A 27,546-nucleotide genomic window follows, 5' to 3' on the forward strand; every position below is an offset into this window, starting at 1 on the left:
GTTCTGCGTAACAAGAATGAACCTCATTGGTTCTTGCTGAAGCTCAAACGTTCTGCGTAACAAGAATGAACCTCATTGGTTCTTGCTGAAGCTCAAACGTTCTGCGTAACACAAGAATAACCTCATTGGTTCTTGCAAAAGGTCAAACGTGCTGCGTAACAAGAATGAACCTCATTGGTTCTTGCTGAAGCTCAAACGTTCTGCGTAACAAGAATGAACCTCATTGGTTCTTGCTGAAGCTCAAACGTTCTGTGTTACACAAGAATGAACCTCATTGGTTCTTGCTGAAGCTCAAACGTTCTGCGTAACAAGAATGAACCTCATTGGTTCTTGCTGAAGCTCAAACGTTCTGTGTTACACAAGAATGAACCTCATTGGTTCTTGCAGAAGCTCAAACGTTCTGCGTAACAAGAATGAACCTCACAGGTTTTTGCTGAAGCTCAATCGTTCTGCGTAACACAAGAATGAACCTCATTGGTTCTTGCAGAAGCTCAAACGTTCTGCGTAACACAAGAATAACCTCATTGGTTCTTGCAAAAGGTCAAACGTGCTGCTTAACACAAGAATGAACCTCATTGGTTCTTGCTGAAGGTCAAACGTTCTGCGTAACAAGAATGAACCTCATTGGTTCTTGCTGAAGTTCAAACGTTCTGCGTAACAAGAATGAACCTCATTGGTTCTTGCTGAAGCTCAAACGTTCTGTGTTACACAAGAATGAACCTCATTGGTTCTTGCAGAAGCTCAAACGTTCTGCGTAACAAGAATGAACCTCACAGGTTTTTGCTGAAGCTCAAACGTTCTGTGTTACACAAGAATGAACCTCACAGGTTTTTGCTGAAGCTCAAACGTTCTGCGTAACACAAGAATGAACCTCATTGGTTCTTGCAGAAGCTCAAACGTTCTGCGTAACAAGAATAACCTCATTGGTTCTTGCTGAAGGTCAAACGTTCTGCGTAACAAGAATGAACCTCATTGGTTCTTGCTGAAGCTCAAACGTTCTGCGTAACAAGAATGAACCTCACAGGTTTTTGCTGAAGCTCAAACGTTCTGTGTTACACAAGAATGAACCTCACAGGTTTTTGCTGAAGCTCAAACGTTCTGCGTAACACAAGAATGAACTTCATTGGTTCTTGCAAAAGGTCAAACGTGCTGCTTAACACAAGAATGAACCTCATTGGTTCTTGCTGAAGCTCAAACGTTATGCGTAACACAAGAATGAACATCATTGGTTCTTGCAAAAGGTCAAACGTGCTGCTTAACACAAGAATGAACCTCATTGGTTCTTGCTGAAGCTCAAACGTTCTGCGTAACAAGAATGAACCTCATTGGTTCTTGCAGAAGCTCAAACGTTCTGTGTTACACAAGAATGAACCTCATTGGTTCTTGCAGAAGCTCAAACGTTCTGCGTAACACAAGAATAACCTCATTGGTTCTTGCAGAAGCTCAAACGTTCTGCGTAACACTAGAATGAACCTCATTGGTTCTTGCAGAAGCTCAAACGTTCTGCGTAACACAAGAACAACCTCATTGGTTCTTGCAAAAGGTCAATCGTGCTGCTTAACACAAGAATGAACCTCATTGGTTCTTGCTGAAGGTCAAACGTTCTGCGTAACAAGAATGAACCTCATTGGTTCTTGCTGAAGCTCAAACGTGCTGCTTAACACAAGAATGAACCTCATTGGTTCTTGCTGAAGGTCAAACGTTCTGCGTAACAAGAATGAACCTCATTGGTTCTTGCTGAAGCTCAAACGTTCTGCGTAACAAGAATGAACCTCATTGGGTTCTTGCTGAAGCTCAAACGTTCTGCGTAACAAGAATGAACCTCATTGGTTCTTGCTGAAGCTCAAACGTTCTGCGTAACAAGAATGAACCTCATTGGGTTCTTGCTGAAGCTCAAACGTTCTGTGTTACACAAGAATGAACCTCATTGGTTCTTGCAGAAGCTCAAACGTTCTGCGTAACAAGAATGAACCTCACAGGTTTTTGCTGAAGCTCAAACGTGCTGCGAAACACAAGAATGAACCTCATTGGTTCTTGCAGAAGCTCAAACGTTCTGCGTAACACAAGAATAACCTCATTGGTTCTTGCAGAAGCTCAAACGTTCTGCGTAACACTAGAATGAACCTCATTGGTTCTTGCAGAAGCTCAAACGTTCTGCGTAACACAAGAATGAACCTCATTGGTTCTTGCAGAAGCTCAAACGTTCTGCGTAACAAGAATGAACCTCACAGGTTCTTGCAGAAGCTCAAACGTGCTGCGTAACACAAGAATAACCTCATTGGTTCTTGCAAAAGGTCAAACGTGCTGCTTAACACTAGAATGAACCTCATTGGTTCTTGCAGAAGCTCAAACGTGCTGCGTAACACTAGAATGAACCTCATTGGTTCTTGCAGAAGCTCAAACGTTCTGCGTAACACAAGAATAACCTCATTGGTTCTTGCAAAAGGTCAAACGTTCTGCGTAACACAAGAATAAACCTCATTGATTCTTGCTGAAGCTCAAACGTGCTGCGTAACACGAGAATGAACCTCATTGGTTCTTGCAGAAGCTCAAACGTGCTGCGTAACACGAGAATGAACCTCATTGGTTCTTGCTGAAGCTCAAACGTTCTTGCTGAAGCTCAAACGTGCTGCGTAACACGAGAATGAACCTCATTGGTTCTTGCAGAAGCTCAAACGTTCTGCGTAACACAAGAATGAACCTCATTGGTTCTTGCAAAAGGTCAAACGTGCTGCTTAACACTAGAATGAACCTCATTGGTTCTTGCAGAAGCTCAAACGTGCTGCGTAACACTAGAATGAACCTCATTGGTTCTTGCAAAAGGTCAAACGTTCTGCGTAACACAAGAATAAACCTCATTGGTTCTTGCTGAAGCTCAAACGTGCTGCTTAACACTAGAATGAACCTCATTGGTTCTTGCTGAAGCTCAAACGTTCTGCGTAACACGAGAATGAACCTCATTGGTTCTTGCAGAAGCTCAAACGTTCTGCGTAACACGAGAATGAACCTCATTGGTTCTTGCTGAAGCTCAAACGTGCTGCGTAACACGAGAATGAACCTCATTGGTTCTTGCAGAAGCTCAAACGTTCTGCGTAACACGAGAATGAACCTCATTGGTTCTTGCAGAAGCTCAAACGTTCTGCGTAACACAAGAATGAACCTCATTGGTTCTTGCTGAAGCTCAAACGTGCTGCGTAACACGAGAATGAACCTCATTGGTTCTTGCAGAAGCTCAAACGTGCTGCGTAACACGAGAATGAACCTCATTGGTTCTTGCAGAAGCTCAAACGTGCTGCGTAACACGAGAATGAACCTCATTGGTTCTTGCTGAAGCTCAAACGTTCTGCGTAACACAAGAATAAACCTCATTGGTTCTTGCAGAAGCTCAAACGTGCTGCGAAACACGAGAATGCACCTCATTGGTTCTTGCAGAAGCTCAAACGTGCTGAGTAACACGAGAATAAACCTCATTGGTTCTTGCAGAAGCTCAAACGTGCTGCGAAACACGAGAATGAACCTAATTGGTTCTTGCAGAAGCTCAAACGTGCTGCGTAACACGAGAATAAACCTCATTGGTTCTTGCTGAAGCTCAAACGTGCTGCGTAACACGAGAATGAACCTCATTGGTTCTTGCAGAAGCTCAAACGTGCTGCGTAACACGAGAATGAACCTCATTGGTTCTTGCAGAAGCTCAAACGTGCTGCGTAACACAAGAATGAACCTCATTGGTTCTTGCTGAAGCTCAAACGTGCTGCGTAACACGAGAATGAACCTCATTGGTTCTTGCAGAAGCTCAAACGTGCTGCGTAACACGAGAATGAACCTCATTGGTTCTTGCAGAAGCTCAAACGTTCTGCGTAACACAAGAATGAACCTCATTGGTTCTTGCTGAAGCTCAAACGTGCTGCGTAACACGAGAATGAACCTCATTGGTTCTTGCAGAAGCTCAAACGTTCTGCGTAACACAAGAATAAACCTCATTGGTTCTTGCTGAAGCTCAAACGTGCTGCGTAACACGAGAATGAACCTCATTGGTTCTTGCAGAAGCTCAAACGTGCTGCGTAACACAAGAATGAACCTCATTGGTTCTTGCTGAAGCTCAAACGTTCTGCGTAACACAAGAATAAACCTCATTGGTTCTTGCAGAAGCTCAAACGTGCTGCGAAACACGAGAATGCACCTCATTGGTTCTTGCAGAAGCTCAAACGTGCTGCGTAACACGAGAATGAGCCTCATTGGTTCTTGCTGAAGCTCAAACGTGCTGCGAAACACGAGAATGAACCTCATTGGTTCTTGCAGAAGCTCAAACGTGCTGCGTAACACGAGAATAAACCTCATTGGTTCTTGCTGAAGCTCAAACGTGCTGCGTAACACAAGAATGAACCTCATTGGTTCTTGCAGAAGCTCAAACATGCTGCGTAACACGAGAATAAACCTCATTGGTTCTTGCTGAAGCTCAAACGTGCTGCGTAACACGAGAATGAACCTCATTGGTTCTTGCAGAAGCTCAAACGTGCTGCGTAACACGAGAATGCACCTCACTGGTTCTTGCTGAAGCTCAAACGTGCTGCGAAACACGAGAATGAACCTCATTGGTTCTTGCTGAAGCTCAAACGTTCTGCGTAACACAAGAATAAACCTCATTGGTTCTTGCAGAAGCTCAAACGTGCTGCGAAACACGAGAATGCACCTCATTGGTTCTTGCAGAAGCTCAAACGTGCTGAGTAACACGAGAATGAACCTCATTGGTTCTTGCAGAAGCTCAAACGTTCTGCGTAACACTAGAATGAACCTCATTGGTTCTTGCAGAAGCTCAAACGTTCTGCGTAACACAAGAACAACCTCATTGGTTCTTGCAAAAGGTCAATCGTGCTGCTTAACACAAGAATGAACCTCATTGGTTCTTGCTGAAGGTCAAACTTTCTGCGTAACAAGAATGAACCTCATTGGTTCTTGCTGAAGCTCAAACGTGCTGCTTAACACAAGAATGAACCTCATTGGTTCTTGCTGAAGGTCAAACGTTCTGCGTAACAAGAATGAACCTCATTGGTTCTTGCTGAAGCTCAAACGTTCTGCGTAACAAGAATGAACCTCATTGGGTTCTTGCTGAAGCTCAAACGTTCTGCGTAACAAGAATGAACCTCATTGGTTCTTGCTGAAGCTCAAACGTTCTGTGTTACACAAGAATGAACCTCATTGGTTCTTGCAGAAGCTCAAACGTTCTGCGTAACAAGAATGAACCTCACAGGTTTTTGCTGAAGCTCAAACGTGCTGCGAAACACAAGAATGAACCTCATTGGTTCTTGCAGAAGCTCAAACGTTCTGCGTAACACAAGAATAACCTCATTGGTTCTTGCAGAAGCTCAAGCGTTCTGCGTAACACTAGAATGAACCTCATTGGTTCTTGCAGAAGCTCAAACGTTCTGCGTAACACAAGAATGAACCTCATTGGTTCTTGCAGAAGCTCAAACGTTCTGCGTAACAAGAATGAACCTCACAGGTTCTTGCAGAAGCTCAAACGTGCTGCGTAACACAAGAATAACCTCATTGGTTCTTGCAAAAGGTCAAACGTGCTGCTTAACACTAGAATGAACCTCATTGGTTCTTGCAGAAGCTCAAACGTGCTGCGTAACACTAGAATGAACCTCATTGGTTCTTGCAGAAGCTCAAACGTTCTGCGTAACACAAGAATAACCTCATTGGTTCTTGCAAAAGGTCAAACGTTCTGCGTAACACAAGAATAAACCTCATTGATTCTTGCTGAAGCTCAAACGTGCTGCGTAACACGAGAATGAACCTCATTGGTTCTTGCAGAAGCTCAAACGTGCTGCGTAACACGAGAATGAACCTCATTGGTTCTTGCTGAAGCTCAAACGTTCTTGCTGAAGCTCAAACGTGCTGCGTAACACGAGAATGAACCTCATTGGTTCTTGCAGAAGCTCAAACGTTCTGCGTAACACAAGAATGAACCTCATTGGTTCTTGCAAAAGGTCAAACGTGCTGCTTAACACTAGAATGAACCTCATTGGTTCTTGCAGAAGCTCAAACGTGCTGCGTAACACTAGAATGAACCTCATTGGTTCTTGCAAAAGGTCAAACGTTCTGCGTAACACAAGAATAAACCTCATTGGTTCTTGCTGAAGCTCAAACGTGCTGCTTAACACTAGAATGAACCTCATTGGTTCTTGCTGAAGCTCAAACGTTCTGCGTAACACGAGAATGAACCTCATTGGTTCTTGCAGAAGCTCAAACGTTCTGCGTAACACGAGAATGAACCTCATTGGTTCTTGCTGAAGCTCAAACGTGCTGCGTAACACGAGAATGAACCTCATTGGTTCTTGCAGAAGCTCAAACGTTCTGCGTAACACGAGAATGAACCTCATTGGTTCTTGCAGAAGCTCAAACGTTCTGCGTAACACAAGAATGAACCTCATTGGTTCTTGCTGAAGCTCAAACGTGCTGCGTAACACGAGAATGAACCTCATTGGTTCTTGCAGAAGCTCAAACGTGCTGCGTAACACGAGAATGCACCTCACTGGTTCTTGCAGAAGCTCAAACGTGCTGCGTAACACGAGAATGAACCTCATTGGTTCTTGCTGAAGCTCAAACGTTCTGCGTAACACAAGAATAAACCTCATTGGTTCTTGCAGAAGCTCAAACGTGCTGCGAAACACGAGAATGCACCTCATTGGTTCTTGCAGAAGCTCAAACGTGCTGAGTAACACGAGAATGAACCTCATTGGTTCTTGCTGAAGCTCAAACGTTCTGCGTAACACAAGAATGAACCTCATTGGTTCTTGCTGAAGCTCAAACGTGCTGCGAAACACGAGAATGAACCTCATTGGTTCTTGCAGAAGCTCAAACGTGCTGAGTAACATGAGAATGAACCTCATTGGTTCTTGCAGAAGCTCAAACGTTCTGCGTAACACAAGAATAAACCTCATTGGTTCTTGCAGAAGCTCAAACGTGCTGCGAAACACGAGAATGAACCTCATTGGTTCTTGCAGAAGCTCAAACGTGCTGCGTAACACGAGAATGAACCTCATTGGTTCTTGCTGAAGCTCAAACGTTCTGCGTAACACAAGAATAAACCTCATTGGTTCTTGCAGAAGCTCAAACGTGCTGCGAAACACGAGAATGAACCTCATTGGTTCTTGCAGAAGCTCAAACGTGCTGCGTAACACGAGAATGAACCTCATTGGTTCTTGCAGAAGCTCAAACGTGCTGCGTAACACGAGAATGAACCTCATTGGTTCTTGCAGAAGCTCAAACGTGCTGCGAAACACAGGAATGAACCTCATTGGTTCTTGCAGAAGCTCAAACGTGCTGCGTAACACGAGAATGAACCTCATTGGTTCTTGCTGAAGCTCAAACGTTCTGCGTAACACAAGAATAAACTTCATTGGTTCTTGCAGAAGCTCAAACGTGCTGCGAAACACGAGAATGAACTTCATTGGTTCTTGCTGAAGCTCAAACGTGCTGCGAAACACAGGAATGAACCTCATTGGTTCTTGCAGAAGCTCAAACGTGCTGAGTAACATGAGAATGAACCTCATTGGTTCTTGCAGAAGCTCAAACGTGCTGAGTAACATGAGAATGAACCTCATTGGTTCTTGCAGAAGCTCAAACGTGCTGCGTAACACAAGAATGAACCTCATTGGTTCTTGCTGAAGCTCAAACGTTCTGCGTAACACAAGAATAAACCTCATTGGTTCTCGCAGAAGCTCAAACGTGCTGAGTAACATGAGAATGAACCTCATTGGTTCTTGCAGAAGCTCAAACGTGCTGCGTAACACGAGAATGAACCTCATTGGTTCTTGCAGAAGCTCAAACGTGCTGCATAACACGAGAATGAACCTCATTGGTTCTTGCAGAAGCTCAAACGTTCTGCGTAACACAAGAATAAACCTCATTGGTTCTCGCAGAAGCTCAAACGTGCTGAGTAACATGAGAATGAACCTCATTGGTTCTTGCAGAAGCTCAAACGTGCTGCATAACACGAGAATGAACCTCATTGGTTCTTGCAGAAGCTCAAACGTGCTGCATAACACGAGAATGAACCTCATTGGTTCTTGCAGAAGCTCAAACGTTCTGCGTAACACAAGAATGAACCTCATTGGTTCTTGCTGAAGCTCAAACGTTCTGCGTAACACAAGAATAAACTTCATTGGTTCTTGCAGAAGCTCAAACGTGCTGAGTAACATGAGAATGAACCTCATTGGTTCTTGCAGAAGCTCAAACGTGCTGAGTAACACGAGAATGAACCTCATTGGTTCTTGCTGAAGCTCAAACGTGCTGAGTAACACGAGAATAAACTTCATTGGTTCTTGCAGAAGCTCAAACGTGCTGAGTAACACGAGAATGAACCTCATTGGTTCTTGCTGAAGCTCAAACGTGCTTTATAACACGAGAATGAACCTCATTGGTTCTTGCTGAAGCTCAAACGTGCGGAGTAACACGAGAATGAACCTCATTGGTTCTTGCAGAAGCTCAAACGTGCTGCGTAACACGAGAATGAACCTCATTGGTTCTTGCAGAAGCTCAAACGTGCGGAGTAACACGAGAATGAACCTCATTGGTTCTTGCAGAAGCTCAAATGTGCTGCGTAACACGAGAATGAACCTCATTGGTTCTTGCAGAAGCTCAAACGTGCTGAGTAACACGAGAATGAACCTCATTGGTTCTTGCAGAAGCTCAAACGTGCGGAGCAACACGAGAATGAACCTCATTGGTTCTTGCAGAAGCTCAAACGTGCTGAGTAACACGAGAATAAACTTCATTGGTTCTTGCAGAAGCTCAAACGTGCTGAGTAACACGAGAATGAACCTCATTGGTTCTTGCTGAAGCTCAAACGTGCTGCATAACACGAGAATGAACCTCATTGGTTCTTGCAGAAGCTCAAACGTGCTGAGTAACACGAGAATAAACTTCATTGGTTCTTGCAGAAGCTCAAACGTGCTGAGTAACACGAGAATGAACCTCATTGGTTCTTGCTGAAGCTCAAACGTGCTGCGTAACACGAGAATGAACCTCATTGGTTCTTGCAGAAGCTCAAACGTGATTTAATCACAATCCCTGAATATTTTTTTGCAAAGGAAAATCTGAAAACTTACTTTTTTTTGTTAATCCTGTTGTAAAAGGGTAAAAATTACTTTTTTCTTCTTTCTGATCCTGACTGCATTTGCTCACTCTTTTGTTATCAGATTCCAGCTCTGTTCTGAATGAAGCTCCATCCTCTGAGGTTCCTTCTGCATTCATGTGTATTTCACATTTGAGATATTCTTCATTTTCACTGATCATCTCCTCTACTCTTCCGAATATCACAGAGCAGAATGCCTTTTGGTTTTCGTCAAACTTAATATGTCCTCCTCCACACTCTTTATTTAGTTGATGAATAAAGTCATTCTCTATCACAGACCTGTGTTCAGTACCCAGGGTCTCTCCATCAGTAGTGAGCACTATGCTGTGTTTAATGGCCTTCTCACTGAAGAGGTTCAGCACAGTTCTCACTCTGTTTCTGTCCTCCTCTCTGAAGTCCTTATTCTGCAGTACGAGTAAGATCACATGAGGTCCTGGAGCAGACTGAGACACACACACTCTCACTCTCTGTGTGATCTGATGCTGTGAGAGCTGTGGCTGGAACAGGTGAGGAGTGTTGATGACTATGATGTGTCTCTTCTCCACCTTTCCACCAATTCTCACACTGTGCTGCTGTACGTAAGATGAAGGATCTTCACTGTCAAACGCTGCTGTTCCCAGAATTGTGCTTCCCACTCGGCTGTTTTCTGATACATTCTTTCCTAGCAGAACAATCCTCAGATCACCAACTGAAAAAAAACACATACACAAACAAACAAACACACTGATTATGGGGACATTTATATAACCCGCAACCTGTTTTGGTGCTACTTAGGAACCACTTTTCCTGGTTCAGAGCTGGCGCTTTGGGTGTTGAAAGCAGGGATTAAAGTAAAATATATATATTTTGACTGAAAAATTTTCCTAGGCCAAACCCCATTCCACAGCCTGTCACACACCCAGTGTGATGTTTTTTTCTTATTGTCATTAGGAGTATAGTGAGTACATGCATTACATTCACAAATGAAATACTCAAAGAACATTTGCATTTAAAGAAAGGCCATTTTGAACTGCGTTTCGATTATTTACACACTTTTATGAAATTTCAATGTTTTCAATCTAATGCTTTTACAAGACTTGACTCTTTGACAAATAATTGACCATTTGCATAACTTTAACACAAGTTTTTGTTTCTCAAATAAAAGCCTACAGAGCTTTTGCTACAAAGTGAGCTAATATCATTATAAATAAAAAATAAAAAATTTGGACTAATCTGTTCATTTAATGGTTCAGTTACTCACTCATAAAGGTCTATTTTCTGGTCTACCAAAGAATTAATCCAAAACTCTGCTGCTCGAGTATTGACAATTACACACATTACTCCTATACCTGTTAGTTTTCGTGTTGATGTTAAAAACCTTTTATTAGTTTTATAAGGCATTGCATACATTTGCTCCAGACTATCTTTCAAATATGCTCACAGTGGCCCTCATTTATCAAAAGTGCGTACACCAAATTTCCAGCGTACACCTGGCGTACACCCAAAACCACGTTGACTTTGAGATTTATCAATATGGAAGTTGGCGTACGGCACGCTCAAATCCTACGCCAGCTCAGGAGGTGGTGTACGCACGTTTTGAGTGCGGGAATGCGCAAAAAAAAACAATTCCTAACACCACAAAACGCACTGACAAACTAAAAGATATAATATATTATGACCCACTGTAAAAAAACAGCAACATAGTAATTATAAACTTAAGTGTTTATTTTTGTGCAACATGGACTTCAATGTTTAATTTGTGTGACTTTACCAAAGCATTTGAATTGTAGGCATATGTATTCCTTAAGTTGCGAGCCTGTGCGCTTTACCTGACGTTTTGTTTATACTTTCGCCTGGCTCCGCAGCGCGAGTCTCCGCAGACTGCGCGCGCACCTCCCCAAACGGACGAGGCGTTTATACTCGACGCGCTCGCCGTTGTACTATTCTTTGAAACGATGGTTAGGCCAGGGTTAGGCCCGGCAGGTATGCACGGACTGGGTTTAGTAATGAAAGGCTTTCAATGACCAAAAAAATAATTCAGACTGACAAAATAATAAAAATGCCATTCTTCTTCTTTTAAATAATAATAATAATACAAATAATAATAACGACATTCTTCTTCTAAATAACAATAAGCGTCATTAATAATAAAAATCTAGAAATCAATTTTGTTTCTTTCCACTTCCCTGGTTTCGCTTTCTCTTTCTCAAAGAAGTTTCTCTTCTTTGCCGTCTTCCGTGTGTCCATGGCGTAAAATGAGGGCGTGGGGGGAGCGGAGACTTGAATATATAGGGGCGTGTTATTCTAATGACGATCGTTTTCAGCCGCGGCATTTATCAAGGGCAGGTATTGCGTACACCAGAATTTCAAAGGTACGCACAGCTTCATAAATCAGGCGATGAGAGGAGTGTAAGCATAATCTTACGCCAATATATACGCCCGTTTCTACGCAAGATTGATAAATGAGGGCCAGTATGAACCTGTAAGGACTCTCAGATCCTCTGATTCTTTTATTTGAATAGTACCACAAAGTAGAACTAAAAGATTTCAGTGATGCTGTTTTTAGCTGTTACGCTCCTCGCCTCTGCAATAACCTTCCAGACGTGCTAAAAATATAAATTTTAGGTCTAAATTAAAAACATATTTCTTTAGTCTGGCCTTTCCGTAATATATTATAATGCTTTTAAATAATATATTCCATATGTTTTTCATCATTTATAGTTATTTTATGCCTTAATTAATCCTTATAAACTTTATTCTTATACTTGTATTTTACTGGGTCTACTATTGTATCTATTGTTTCTTTTTTGCTGATCTGGTGCGCAGTGGAGAAAACTGTGAAAGACACTTTAAAGAATATTTGCTTATTTTTCTTTTGAGTAATCAAACATTCCAAAAAACAAATTAAAAATTAAAATTAAAAGTGAAGTCACATAATAAATGAGATTGAATAAACAACACATTTTCAGACCAAATTTTTGCATATGGGCACAGTTCCAAAACAAGTGAGCATTATTTGCAGCTGAGGAATTGATAAAGAGCAATTTGCATCAATGCATCTCTGAACAAAAGCTTTGGTTGGACAAAACCTTGCGCTTGTGCAGGTTGAGAGAGAGAGAGAGGTGTGTGACGCAGTAACAGAAATATGATGGCACGCTGTTCACTTCAAACTGTAATGGTCTGCTAAAATCTAACTTTAAATTTCACTTTAGATTTGTAATATTTGTATTAAGGTATTAAATTCCCCCTCTATACTTTTATAATTCCCTGTCAGTTAATTAGCACGTGTGGCGGGCTGGGTTACAGTCAAAGGTAAATTTACATAGATCCGTTTAGTTGTTTAAATTGGTCTCTTAAATATGTAACTTCACAACAATATGTTTCATATTTTCCAAAGTCTATATGGGTCAATGACGTGACAGGTATTTTTTCAGGTAACGGCATATTTGCGGTAACAATGGATACAGCGTAATCTACTAAAGTTAATAATTTCAGAGCAAGTCAAAATAAATCAGAATGTAACAATTTATTATGTCAGGTAAATGTATCATGCCAATTACATAATCAATTCAAAGATAATCAATACAATAACATCAAATGCTCTGGAATAAAGAGAAGAGATGCAAACCTGACATTGGAAACATATATAATGCTGAATGTCTGAAGACATCCAGCATTATGGGCTGATCTGAACTACAAATCACCCTGAGCCTCTTCTGGCATTTCTATAAGTACTCAGACCGGGGCAGAAATGGAAACCTCTTTCACACGGAAACAATTGAGAACCATGGGAATTTGCTTTAATCACTGTCTCCAGAGTTTGCAGCTGTTGAGGGCCGATGTCATTTGCCTGGAGGACCCACCCCTCCCCTTGAAGCGAGATACCTCTAAACTCTTAAAAACTTTATTACCTTTTGTTTTATTTCTGTGGGAATGAGACATTTGTACCAGTTGCACTGAGACATTTCAAATGATACCAAAAATGTATAGTGTTGTATGATAATTATTCACATTAAACCATATAGATTTTTGGGTGAATTTCAGGTGATCTCAGCATGAGCGAGAGACGAGATAGGGAAGGGAAAGAAATGTAAATTGATACAATATTGAGTTGATTTCATCTTGCATGGGAATGCTAGTTTCTCAAGAGAGAGTTCAAATGACAATTTCCTTTGTTTTGGCCATAGGAATGTATAATTAATAAACGGAGCAATTCCAAGAGGGTCCTCACACTATCGGTGCTCGGGCCCTAAAAATGAAGAAATCTGCTCAGAGTTGGCTACATTTAGTAAATAATCTTGGGAAAAGAAAGAGCTAGATGTTTCCTTGCAGTTTCCTTGTTTTCTGCAGTTAATTCTTTTAAAATAAAATAGTTGCTCACTATTTGCCTTTTGTTTTTGTAATCAGGCTCAGAAAAATTCCTATAACTATTCACCAAAAACTACATTTCAGTCTCTGTAAACTGTATCTCAGGGCAGTTCATGAAGACAGCAAAACATAGGAGATGCGTTTGCTATTATACAACTATTTATAAGTGCACCTTTCAGACGTGTGTGCTGTAATAATCGCACAAATAACTACAAGAACAGTCTTTAATCTAATAATAAAGAAACGGGAGATAACAGGAAGCAACACAAACAAATAACAGAAGATACCTGATGATTAATTGAAGAGACACAGGGCTTAAATAGAAAAGGGGCTGAAACTGTGTGCAGAACTAATAAACAAATGAGGAAACTATAGCCTATGACATCATTGGACAAATTATAAAGAAATATAATGAGAATTTAGTAGTGAACGTGATTGCGTCATCAAGTTTTGATCAATGTAAGAATTGAGAAATTACAAAATGCCGGACAGTCTGTTTCAAGAGCGACCAGACCCTGAGAGGACAAAAGGACCTCTCTGGAGATTACCATTTGAACTGGCTCTGGTGCACCATCGAGACGAAAGTCTCACCTCCGAATCAACTTCATCTACATCTCTTTCCCTCTCCCCTCACCCCCTCTCTCTCATGCTCAGATGATCACCTGAAGATCACCCAAGAAAATGTATAGTTTAATGTGAATGATTATCACAGAGTATTTTCATGTTTGGTATCGTTTAAAATGTCACAGTGCGACTGGTACAAATGTCTCATTTCCAAATAAGTAAAACAAAAGGTAATAATGTTTTTAAGAGTTTAAAGGGGTGGTTGATTATGATTTCACTTTTCTAACTTTAGTTAGTGTGTAATGTTGCTGTTTGAGCATAAACAACATCTGCAAAGTTACAACACTCAAAGTTCAGAGCAAAGGGAGAGATCTGCTTTTACAGAAATCGCTTTTTAAGGACTACAACAAACGGCTGGTAGAGACTACACAACATTCCTCCCGGGTTAGTGACATCACAAACCCTAGAATTTACATAAACCCCGCCCCCTGAACACGATTTATAGATTATCATGAATTATGCTAATCAATGACTAGAAGATAACTACACATAAACTACATAAATTCATCAACTAACCATTCAGAAATGTCCTGTTGCTTCTACATGTTGTCACTTCTTCTTGAGTCTCTCCATCATTGTCTGACTCCAGTTTGAACATAAACATTGACATTTCCAGTGCATGTCTGTGTGAGGTAAAAGGACAGGAGCTCTTGAAGCTCCGCCCCCTGTGCTGAGAGCAGCAGCTAATTTGCATTTAAAGGGACACACACAAAAAACGGTGCGTTTTTGCTCACCCTCAAAAAGTGACAATTTTAACATGCTATATAAGAATATCTGTAGGGAATTTTGAGCTAAAACTTAACATACACACTCTGGGGACATCAGAGACTCGTTTTACATCTTTTGAAAAGGGCATTATACCACCCCTTTAAAGATAACTGACAGACAAAGAAAGGTGATCTCCTGACAAATGGTCTCACACCCCCAAAAGGTGTAACCTCTGAATGCAAATTTCTTGTTTCCATGTGAAAGAGGTCCTGGCTATATAATGAAATGCAGCAGGGAGATCGAAGCCTTTCTGTACCTCAGATTAGGGAGACCTCATCAGCCTCATGTATTTCTTAATGTCAGGTTCGCATCTCTTCTCTTTATTCCAGAGCATTTGATGTTTTGTATCGATTATCTTTGAATTGATTATGTAATTGGCATGATACATTTACCTGACATAATAAATTGTTACATTTGATTATTCTAACCGTCTTTGACATTATTTTCATTGAAGAGTTAAACGGAATAGTCAAACATTCGCTCATAATTAATGATCCACAGACATCATTAAAACCTTTTCATTTATGGAGTCAGATGAAATAACGAGAGAATACATATTCAAATGTATTGCATTTAATCAAAAAATACTTTGCCTCGAGAAAAGACAGTAACACGTTAAGACCTTCCGCGATTTTCAAGGAAAATTGAAACATCTAGTTATTTGCAGCTGTACTAATGGTTGAATACTTGCATGTGTTTTTTTCACATTGCAGAATGTAAAAAAATTAGAAAATATGTTTGCAGGTTTCTATGGAAATTTGAGCAGAAGCAAAGTCAAAGTAGTTGGGTGCGTGCATGCATATTTGCGTATGTAATGGAGGCCAGCTAGTAGTTGTTGTGCGAGTAAACCTCACTCCTCTGATCTCAATAGGCGACAGACTCATTGGTTTCCTAGCATAGCAACAGACGCTAGAGGCTGCAGTCTTTACTGTACGTTCACACCGCCGCCGACTTGAGCTGCAAAGAAGCTCTGGCCGCCCTGTCAAGGACGCTTGTCAAAAAGTACGGGGAAACTTGTTGATGCTTTGGCCGCTCTGAAGTCTGGGTCACACCATGAAATGTAAACAGAAAAAAACAAGCTATACATTGACGCTAGAAATCTTTTATAATAACAACATTTTTATAACCGTTTTGGTCACATTTGGTCGGGGAAATTTTTTTTTTAGCTATTATTATTATTATTAATAGTGAGTGCGCGCGCGGCCGGGGCTCTCTCTCTCTCTCTCTCTCTCTGCTCGTTCTTATATATGCCCTGTCAAGCGCGCTCTGGTAAACTGACAGGACTTAAAAACAAATGCAAATGATAAACTTTCACTCTATGATGGTTAAACTGTGCAATTAATCCGATAATGATAGGAAACCCAGCAACGGCGATGATCAGCTTCTCCTCCATTTTCTCGGAACTAATGTTTTGATAGGAATGAAAGTTTACATCGTATGTTTCTCCGGAATCAGCCGCAGCACCAACAGTTTCAGAACCCCAGCCACAGAACCCCAGCGCCAGAACCCCAGCCACAGAACCCCAGCCACAGAACCCCAGCCACAGAACCCCAGCGCCAGAACCCCAGCCACAGAACCCCAGCGCTAGAACCCCAGCCACAGAACCCCAGCGCCAGAACCCCAGCGCCAGAACCCCAGCGCTAGAACCCCAGCCACAGAACCCCAGCCACAGAACCCCAGCGCCAGAACCCCAGCGCCAGAACCCCAGCCACAGAACCCCAGCGCTAGAACCCCAGCCACAGAACCCCAGCCACAGAACCCCAGCGCCAGAACCCCAGCGCTAGAACCCCAGCCACAGAACCCCAGCCACAGAACCCCAGCGCCAGAACCCCAGCGCCAGAACCCCAGCGCCAGAACCCCAGCCACAGAACCCCAGCGCCAGAACCCCAGCCACAGAACCCCAGCCACAGAACCCCAGCGCCAGAACCCCAGCCACAGAACCCCAGCGCCAGAACCCCAGCGCCAGAACCCCAGCCACAGAACCCCAGCGCCAGAATCCCAGCCACAGAACCCCAGCGCCAGAACCCCAGCCACAGAACCCCAGCCACAGAACCCCAGCGACAGAACCCCAGCCACAGAACCCCAGCCACAGAACCCCAGCGCCAGAACCCCAGCCACAGAACCCCAGCACCAGAACCCCAGCACCAGAACCCCAGCCACAGAACCCCAGCGCCAGAACCCCAGCCACAGAACCCCAGCGCCAGAACCCCAGCCACAGAACCCCAGCGCCAGAACCCCAGCCATAGAACCCCAGCGCCAGAACCCCAGCCATAGAACCCCAGCGCCAGAACCCCAGCCATAGAACCCCAGCCAGAGAACCCCAGCCACAGAACCCCAGCGCCAGAACCCCAGCCACAGAACCCCAGGGCCAGAACCGGAAGTGAGGGGCGGAGTTATTGACAACGAGACAAGCATGGAGAGCACGGTGAGTTTGTCGGTCAAGAGTTTAATAAACTTGCTTAATGGTTACTTGCATGATGTTCTGATTTTGCATGCTGCGACAGTTTTTACAAGAAAGACCCAAATACTGTTGACTGCTGTGTTTTTGCATTGATTCAGAGCCTCAAACTGTAGGCCTATGTGCCGCACAATGTAACTGCATATTAGGAAATCTGTTTTTATTATTTGTGTATTTTTGTTGCAGTAAAATGACAGCCAAAATTCCACCTGGCACATGAGTGCTACTGGAAAACAAGGTTGGTTAAAAAGAAGTCTGCTAAAGTGTCAAACCCTTATTAATAACTTCATGCTTCTTTTTTATTATTAGCATTATTATTTTATTTTTTTAGGATATCCCCCAACAGATTGGTGGTATGGACTGTGGAGTCTTCATGTTGATGGTGAGACATTATGTTTTTGATATAAATAAAGCAATGATTTTTATTTTTACTTATTTTTTTTACGTTGTTAAATAAGGAACAAGGAAGCAATTATTTAATTTGACGTTTACAGAGATAATGTTCCTTAATTTTTGCTGTTTTCCAGTATGCTCTATACCTTGTTTTGGGAGCACCTTTTTGATTTTACATCTGTAAGTAATTACCAGTTCAAGTAATTGACCTTTATGATGTTGTAACAGTTGATATATCAAGATTTCTCTATTTTTGTCTTCCAGTGCGACTTTCCAAACATACGGAGATGGTGGGCTCTTATTTTTCTGGAGAACTTTGGGATTTTCTCTGAAAGGTGGTCACTACATACTTGACATTTACTCCAACCCACTGTTACATTTGCACCCTCTTCTGATCAATTTGAAATTAACCAAGATATGTATATTCCAGTGCAGAAACCCTACAAGAGTCCCTTCCAAGTGAAGAATAAGCTACGCTTAGCAGCAGTGAGGCATGTCTCAAATATAAATATAAAACACGCATATCTGAGTGTAAATATATATATAATCTTAATAATACATTTATAAGAAATATTAAAGTCACATTTTCCTTTAATATTCTGTAATGAAGGAGCTCCCAATAATCAGACACATGACAGCTCCCTTTCCATCAGTCATCTGCTCAGGGGTCCAGTGAGGAAGACAAGGAAAAGGTCCTCAACAATCTCCTGGAACAATCAGAAGCTTCCAGAGAGCCCTTCGTATTTCATTTTGTGTTCAGGGATGAGGGATGACATGGAGTTATTTTTGCAGGAATGTAAGGACAAAATGGGCCTAAGAGTGAATTCTTCATTTGATACATTTTAAGTTTAATTTATGCAGGATTGTCATAATAAAATGAGCCTAGGAGGAGTGAATTGTTAATTTTGCACATTTGAATTTATGCAGGACTATCATGACAAAATGGGCCTAGGAGCGAATTGTTCAGTTGATACATTTCAATTGAATTATTTGTTGTATACATTTTTATTGTTTCTTTTAAAATGATGCTGCTCTTTTTTAGATTTTTATTGAAATGTTTTATATAGACAAATACATGCTGCATATGTTCTTGGCTTTGGAGTAAATGTTTATTTAGAGTCTTGTGAATAAAGTATATTTCATATAAAATGCCCATAAGTTTCAAGCATTATTTTTCAACATCATGATCAGAAAGTAACTCTCATAATTCAATGAAACGGATAACTATATACAAATATATTACACAAGATCAATGTTTTAAAATGTGTATTGTATAAAGTATGACGTTTCGTGTGTAATAAAAGCAAATTACGCTCCAAAACCTTAGGTGGCGCTACTCGGTTTAGAAGCTCACTTCCGGTTCTGTGGCTGGGGTTCTGGTTCTGAAACTGGTGGTGCTGCGGGTCTGCAGCTGGATATTATTGCTATATTCTGATTGGTTTCTGGCATTTTGCCGCTGCTTGCCTATAGAGCTGGTAAGTCCCGCCCATCCGTAAAACCCCCCTGGACCTCTAGGTTGAAAAATCGTCAATGCAAGTGAATGGGAGAAAATAATTATTTTCTGGTCCCGTTTGAATTGTGCCATGAATGTGAACATACGTTGTCTGTGAATTTTTTATATAATTTTTCATGTTACGAGTTTGACAGTATATGGTATGATTCTTTGGCTAGCAGTTGTGGAAAAGCCATAACGAGAAAGACTACATGTCGCCTATGTGACGTCACCCCATAAAGTTGACTTACCCGTGGTTTTCGCCAACCTCAATGATTTTGTCCTCTCCCTGAAAGAAGGCGGTGAAGTGCACCAAAGACACAGCCATGTTTAGCGGGATCCGTGAGCTAGTCCGTGTGCGAGCGGTGGTGACATTTCAAACGCGTCGAGAGTTGTAGTCCACAAAGTGCTCTCACACAAAGTCTAACCGTATCAAACTTCAACCCGCTAAATTGTAGCATTCTTCACACGAAAAGTTATATAAAAAATTCACAGACAACATATGTTCACATTCATGGCACAATTCAAACGAGACCAGAAAATAATTATTTTCTCCCATTCACTTGCATTGACGATTTTTCAACCTAGAGGTCCAGCGGGATTAGAGGAAGGGGCGGGACTTACCAGCTCTATGCTGCTTGCCGCTGAACCACGTCATAGCTCATTACCATAAAGTTGAGCTACTTTCAACTTTCTGATTGACGCTCAAAACGCCCAAAACGCGACGCCGATGGATATGACGCTCTTTGCAGCTGAGAGAAGCCAGCTTCCATTGAAAATGAATGACTTCCGGTAACTTTGGACACTCAAGTCGGCGGTGGAGTCAATGTACATTTAGCCTCCTTGTTAGAGCGCCTGACTCTCACACCGGAGACCTGGGTTCGAGCCGAGGCCCGCACAGAGCGGGGCAAGTAGGACCCGGTTGGAGGCGTTACAAGTACATTAAAACTAACACAAAATAACAGATTTGTATGTTCTGCACAGTGTTGTCACACTCTGACAAGGCATAACACAAGTATAAAACTATAGTTTGTGAAAATTATTTGGTAAACTTTTTATGCATGCCATGATTTTTTCCCACATTATCATATTGTTTTACAAGCTGGTCCCAAGCAAATGTGACCACTCTTAAACCAATAGAAACCCTTTATAATATTAGATCAGCCATCAAAAAATGACTCCCGTTTTTCTTAAATCTGTTAAATTCATCAATTCTCAGACAAATTACATGTAAAATTGGGTCTTTAAATGAGATAGTTTGAAACATTCAAACATCGTTTAAAAAATAGTCTCGTCCGATTCGGGCTAAATCCGAACAAGGCTAAATATACACGGGTTTCTTGTATACAAACAATACCGGATGCGCGCGCATCCAGGAGGCAGAAAACCGCTAGCTGTTATGCCGAATTCTGTAAAAGAACATTGTAATTAACGTAGATTTCGCATTGTTTGTAATTTCTTGTTGACTCAATAATAAACTGCAATTTCAGAGTTGGATCTGTTTGTTTGTGTCTCATATTAATATAACATTATGTAAAATGTCCAACTGTTTACGAATCAAAATCCGGACATACTGTGATGCATGTATGAATTATCATGTTAGACTAAGTTAGTAATGTAATAGCCAATGTTAGCAGTGCAGCATCTATAGAGCCCGAATTTGCTTTTATATAAGTTAACCTTGTTTACGTTACTTTACGACCTGCAACATTTCATGACACATATAACGTTACTACTGTAAATCAAAGATTTGACTATGGGAAGCCATTAGTACCTCCGACCGTGGCGATTATATTAAAAAACTTACTCTCAGCAATGGTGAGATCTTGTCGGATCCCTGCGCAATACATGACGATCTTTGGATTGTGGATGACAAGAAGTGGCCAGCAATTGTATGGCCTGATAGTAATTATCTTATTCAGACACCAAGTGTGTATACAAGAGAAATGATTAGAGCGTACAAATCCCTTGATGCATACAACTACGTGCTATGTGGTCATGTGCAGCTCGTCAAATTATGAATATAAAGAATATAACATACAACTTCCTCCTTCTGTCCCACTCTTCCATTCGCCTAGATTTGGAATTACTTACAACACGTATAATTTAAATAAGCAGATAAAACAACAGATAGGCCTGCATGTAAATAAATTACGCAACAACTCCTTGGCATTTTGACTTAGCGACAACACCACCACTTTGCTACTAGCCTAAACCCTTTACTCCGGTACGAAGACCGCGGGTCTTTTGCCTCTTGGTTGCGTGCGCAAGCAGTGATGACGTCGCCGAGAAATCCATGGAAAGGAACCAGATTAATAGAGGAAGCATTTTATTTTACTTATGCTACTTTTAAACAACATAAATGTAAGAGCACAGTGAAATATAATTTAATAAACAAAACAAACTAAACCGGTTTGTTAGTCATAAATATTCCATAAATTATTGACGGAACTTCTAATCTAATTCTAATTTGATTCTTACCTGAATTTGACTCCATCTCAACACCAGCACCTTACAGCTGAAAGAAAAACGCTGAAAGAGGAGATCGAGTTCGCCTGCGCCACGTATGGGAAGTCCGGTTTTTTTTCTCGAACAAACACTGCGCTTTAGTGCACTGGTTCAGCAGGTGTTCTGACATTCCACCCTACCCGTCATCAGTAGGGATAGGCGTATCGATACAGACGTCGAGTATCGAAAGTGATATAGGCTAGGCTACTCAAATAAAAATATCGATAATACAGTGTTTTGTAATTTTTTACCAGTGATTTTGTTTATTTGACAAGAAATCTAATGCTTACAATATTCATTGAATTGGATGAATAATAACCTATGTTAGTGAATAATTGTGTAGTAAAACCACCTGCTTATCTGAACTGAATACACGCAAATACTGCAAGTCAGCTTTATAATTTCTTTTATATTGATTTTATCAAAATCATCACATCCACTACAAATATTTCTATTTATTAATATTTTTAATTCTTAGTTGAGAATTGTGTTAAGACTAATAGGTTTGAAGGGAGGCATTGCCATAAATGTAATATATTTTTTCATATTTTTACTCTCATATTGTGTCTGCCCTTCTTTCTGGGTCAACAACACAGTCTTTCTGCTGCTGATGTGGGTGCCATTTCTGGGATAAGATGCTTGTCAATGTTTAAGTGGACACATTACATCAAATATTCTATGTATAACAAGATTTTTTTATTAAAATTTTTCAAAAACAATAAGTCAAAAACCCTGTCACAAGTTTTCAACCCCAAAACAATGAGACTTTACAGACGTGTGATGGCGTTGAGGTTTTTTCCAAAAGTTTTTGCTCAAAATGGTCACTGGTCCTCATGTAGTATTGAAGAGTAGGCCATATATGGCAGCAATGAAATAAGTACAGTGTATATACTTATGGATTAAAATTAAATAAAATAAAAATTGTGGCAGAGCGGGGAAGATGGTATGGGGTGGGGCGGAGCGCTTACCTATACACGCACTCAGCGAACTCAAGTTAATATAATTTCCGACTACGCACCTGGGGGATTTCACCCCAGGAATTAAACACAACCTCTAAAGGCACGCACAGGTCCTAATCACCATTGGAGTCAGAGACATATTAAGTAAATCGTACAAAAGTATTTTATTAGCAGTTAAAAGAGGCATTGACCAGCAATCACACTCATCTCAATTGTTCAGTTCAATCATTAGTGGCGAAGGAACCCAGGCTTACCAACAGGGGCAGTCTCAGAATATCACCCTTAATGAAAATCACTCAAATCACAGTGCACACACACTAGCACACACACAGCGACTAATGTCAGAGAAGACCACGACACACAGTGAAGGATGCCACCACCAGAAGGTCACTCGTCTGCCCCCGGGTGCCCAGGTCCTGCCAACAACCAGAAAGAAAAAGACATGAAGATAGAGCAGAGATATACATAAACAAAATAATAATATAAAGAGTAACTGCCCGGGTCGTCACAAATCAAGATCAAAAATAGCAAAAGGAAAAGAGAGAAACTCAAATTAAATAAACAAATGATTAAATAAATTGGCAGTATAGCTCAACCGTAGAAATGGTTAGATGAAAGTAATATATATATTCAATAAATCATAATAGATGAATTGAAACCAAAATACACATTCAAAAATACCCAACCATTGAAATCAATTAAAGAAATAAACCAAAAAAAGGAAAACAAAAGAAACAGCAACTCTATGATGAAGCACGGAGCATATAACAATTGATCAGAACGCCGCCATTGCCCTTGTCACGCGCCTAAAAACAAAACAGAAAGTGTTACACTGCCGTTCATCCTCCCTGTAACATATGTATGTTATACATATGAGGACATCTAGTGGTCATCTGATATAATGACATCCAGAGTCACGTGTGTATGTTTTGTTACTGAAGTCAGTTAAAAATAAAGTTATGTGATGGAGCAGGAGCTCGTGTTCGTCTGTCTGTATAGAGAACAGAACATGGTGTCAGAATAAAACTGATATAAACGCAGGAAAAGAGGATGGCACAGTTACAGCCACCACCGCCATTGATCCTGCAAGGAAATCTCTCGGAAAATTGGAAGAACTGGATACAGAGGTTCGAACTTTTCTCGCAAGCCAGCGGAGTAGCAGAGAAGTCTGAGACGGTGCAGTGTGCTACATTTCTGCACGTGGCGGGGGAAGAGGCCATAAAAGTATGTAATACATTTGAGTTCTCAGAAGAGGAGAGAAATAAAATACAAGTACTAAAAGACAAGTTTAAAAATTACTGAGAGCCTCGAAAAAACTGTGTTTTCACGAGATCGCAAGGGCCTGCAGAAACAATCGACATGTACGTCACTGATCTGAAAAGCAAAGCAAAAGACTGTGAGTTTGGTGATCTGCACGATTCGTTAATTCGTGATAGGATTGTATGTGGCATAAGAGAGGATCAACTAAAAGGCAGACTTCTAAGATAAACAGATCTCACATTGGAAAAGGCCATAGACATTTGCAGGGCCAGCGAGATCACGTCGAGTCAGATGAAAGCACTCAATGATGAAGTAAATGTACAAAAAAGTTGAATCCATAAAGCCAAAGAAAAGAGACACCAAATCAGAGCAGACATCAGTGATGAGAAAGGAATGCAGCAGATGCGGCAACAAGCACGAGTACAGAAAATGCCCAGCCTACGGGAAAACATGCAAGTCTTGTCAGAAGAAAAATCATTTTGCAAAGATGTGTAATACCAAAGACCTGCAGAGTCAGAGTAAAAGAATGCACATGATTGAACAAGATGGTAACATGTTTATCGGTACAGTAACAGTGGAAAAAGAAAGAACTGTAATCTCCATCAACTCAAGTAAGGAGGATGAACAATGGGTCGAGACAATCCAGATAAACAAGAATGATGTAAAAGTGACACTGGATACAGGAGCTGAATGTAATGTCATGTCAGAAAGAGTGTACAAGTTGCTAAACATAGCAGGGAGACTGCAGAGGTCAAGCTGCAAACTTATTCTGGACACAAGATGGCGCCATTGGGCAATAAAGCACTGAATTGTGTGTACAAAAGGACAGAAATACAAAATCCTGTTTGAAATAATGAAGCATGATGCACCTGTCATTCTGGGACGATCTGCATGTCAGAAAATGGGCATGATTAAGAGACTGTATGAAATTGAAAAGAGCAGTGACATTCTCAAGGATTTTGACGATCTATTTGAAGGATTAGGATGTTTACCAGGAGAACACCACATACAAACTTGCATGCGCCAAGAAGGATACCTGTAGCTCTGCGAGAGAAAGTGGTTGAAGAACTGCAAAGTATGGAGCAGATGGGGGTCATCGCAAAGCAAACTGAGCCAACTGAATGGGTCAACAGCATGGTAACTGTAGTTAAGTCGAAGAAAATGCGCATTTGTATGGATCCTAAAGATCTCAATCTGGCAATAAAAAGAGAGCATTATCCAATGCTGACAGTAGAAGATGTGGTCTCAAGAATGCCGAATGCAAAGTACTTTTCTGTGCTAGATGCGAATCAAGGTTTTTGGCAGATAAAGCTGGATCATGAAAGTTCAAAGCTTTGCACAATGAACACGCCAATTGGGCGATACCGTTTTCTTAGGATACCTTTCGGTATATCCTCAGCTTCAGAAGTCTTTCAGAGATCCATTGCACAAATGATAGAAGGACTGGAAGGTGTGGTAAATATCATCGATGACTTGCTGGTGTGGGGAGACTCCATTCAAGAGCATGATGAAAGGCTAATAAAGCTGCTGGAATGTGCAAGAAAAAACAATTTAAAGCTCAACAGGAACAAGTGCAAAATAAGAATGACAGAGATCAAGTACATAGGACACATACTGAGTGCGCAAGGAGTTAAGCCAGACGAAGAAAAGGTAAGGGCAGTGACTGAAATTCCACCACCAGCCATTGTTCCAACATGAAGTGCCAGGGCGACCTTTTTTACCATAGTGGTTCAGCATTTCTGTTATGTGTGGACTACTTTTCAAAGTACATTGAGGTAAAACTACTCAGGGACACGACAAGCTGTGGAATCATCAGGGAAATGAAGTCCATCTTTGCAAGACATGGAATTGCAGATATAGTAGTATTTGACAATGGACCTCAGTATGCTAGTGCTGAATTTTCAAGTTTTGCAGAGGAATGGGGATTCGAGAATGTGATTCAAGTCCTGGTTATGCACAGTCTAATGGACAAGCCGAGAGAGCAGTGCAAACATTGAAAAATCTCTTAAAGAAAGCGCAGAGTAGTCAATGTGATCCGTACATAGTATTGCTGGAGTACCGCAACACGCCAATGGAAGGGATAGGATTATCACCTGCACAATTACTGATGGGGAGACGTCTCAGGACGAAGCTACAAACATCATCTGCATTGCTTACCACGGAGACAATGTCGCAAGTGCATGAGCAGAAGGAACAGAAGCAGTACTACGACAGGATGGCTAAACACTTACCTGATCTGCAACCTGGAGAAGGAATAAGGATGCAAAAGGGAGATTCAAGGAAGCCAGCTGTTGTTCTGGAAAAGCATGAACAGCCACGTTCTTTTATAGTAAAGACTCCTGATGGCAAGCTGTTCAGACGAAATCGCAGACATTTAAGAAAAACAAGAGAAACAAACTCTTCAACATTTGAGAAAAGCGTTGACATGGATACTGATAGTTAGCAGTCGGTTGATGCATCACAGAGCAATGCACTTGACAGGAAGGACATTTCAAATGAAAGAAATGGTAATGAAAGTGTAGAGAAAGAGCAAGCTTACCGTACAAGGTCTGGAATTCAATGGCGGTGGTGGCTGTAACTGTGCCATCCTCTTTTTCTGCGTTTATATCAGTTTTATTCTGACACCATGTTCTGTTCTCTATACAGACAGGCAAACACGAACACGAGCTCCTGCTCCATCACATAACTTTATTTTTAACTGACTTCAGTAACAAAACATACACACGTGACTCTGGATATAAGATGTGACTCTCATGCTTTCCTTTCATAGCGTTGCCACCCGTCTCGGTTTTCCAGGGATTGTTCTCTTTTTTGAGCGACAGTCCCGTAAAATTTATATTCTTTCCCGAGACACGAATTTTCCCGTTTTTTTGTGAAAATGTACTTCTAAAGTAGAATTTCCTGGTTTCAAATTAAACCGTTTCCTTCTACTGTTACTGCAGAGCTAGTCTCAGCCTCAGACGTCACGGCCACGGAACGTTGGCTAAACGTCTGATGCATACGGCACACTTTTCTGGAAACACTTCAGGAGTTTCGAAGTCGCGACCTGATTGGTTGAATTCTACAGGATGTCCGCGAGACGTGTGTGTCGCGTTCTTTAACGGTCCGTCTGGAAACAAATGCCGTGACGCCAAAACCCCTCGTGGAAGAAGAAAGCCGTTGTGTTAAAACTGAGACAAATGAGCGCTTACCAGGATCAACTAAACGCTGGATTTTCAAAAGTATGTGAAGTTTGCGGCTCCATTGTTGCAGTAAACTTGCACAACGTTCTTGAATGAATAATTTATTAAATGCACGCCGGTCTGTTATTGTAGGAACATCGACATTATATTGGCACGCCCCTAAACATGACGCGGAACAAAACAAACTGTGATTGGTTACGTTATATGTCAGTCAAACGTCCTCTTGGCCAAGAAAAGCTGCGATAGAGTCCAGACCTTCTGCCGTCAGTCTGAAGGTCTGGCTACGCGAGACTACTGCAGAGCTGCCACACGCAATTGACCCTTCGCAGGGAGCTTGATTGACAGGTGATCTGACCAATCATACTTCGCCATCCGCCATTTTGTCCGACAAAGCAGTCAGGAGAGTTAGTAGATGA

At 41.3% G+C, this 27,546-nt stretch overlaps 1 protein-coding gene and 1 long non-coding RNA gene across 2 annotated transcripts in view; one reads left to right on the top strand and one right to left on the bottom strand.

Annotated features, from left to right (window-relative positions):
• LOC307170051 (uncharacterized protein) overlaps positions 1-21,837 on the bottom strand; it is a 38,793-nt gene extending 16,956 nt beyond the window's left edge. Inside the window, exons 1-2 of the mRNA XM_079891046.1 lie at positions 21,703-21,837; positions 9,114-9,827 (exon numbers count right to left, since the gene is read on the bottom strand). Of these exons, the coding sequence (XP_079747172.1) occupies positions 9,114-9,827; positions 21,703-21,718 (730 nt within the window). The 5' untranslated portion in view covers positions 21,719-21,837. The remainder of the gene's footprint in view (positions 1-9,113; positions 9,828-21,702) is intronic.
• LOC307170075 lies at positions 17,241-18,135 on the top strand. Its single transcript, XR_013823286.1, has 3 exons — positions 17,241-17,303; positions 17,668-17,718; positions 17,994-18,135. It is a non-coding gene; the product is annotated as an uncharacterized lncRNA (long non-coding RNA).
• Positions 21,838-27,546: the final 5,709 nt, after the last annotated feature.

Source organism: Squalius cephalus, assembly GCF_949319135.1.
Source record: "Squalius cephalus genome assembly, chromosome: 13".
Taxonomy (NCBI): Eukaryota; Metazoa; Chordata; class Actinopteri; order Cypriniformes; family Leuciscidae; genus Squalius; species Squalius cephalus.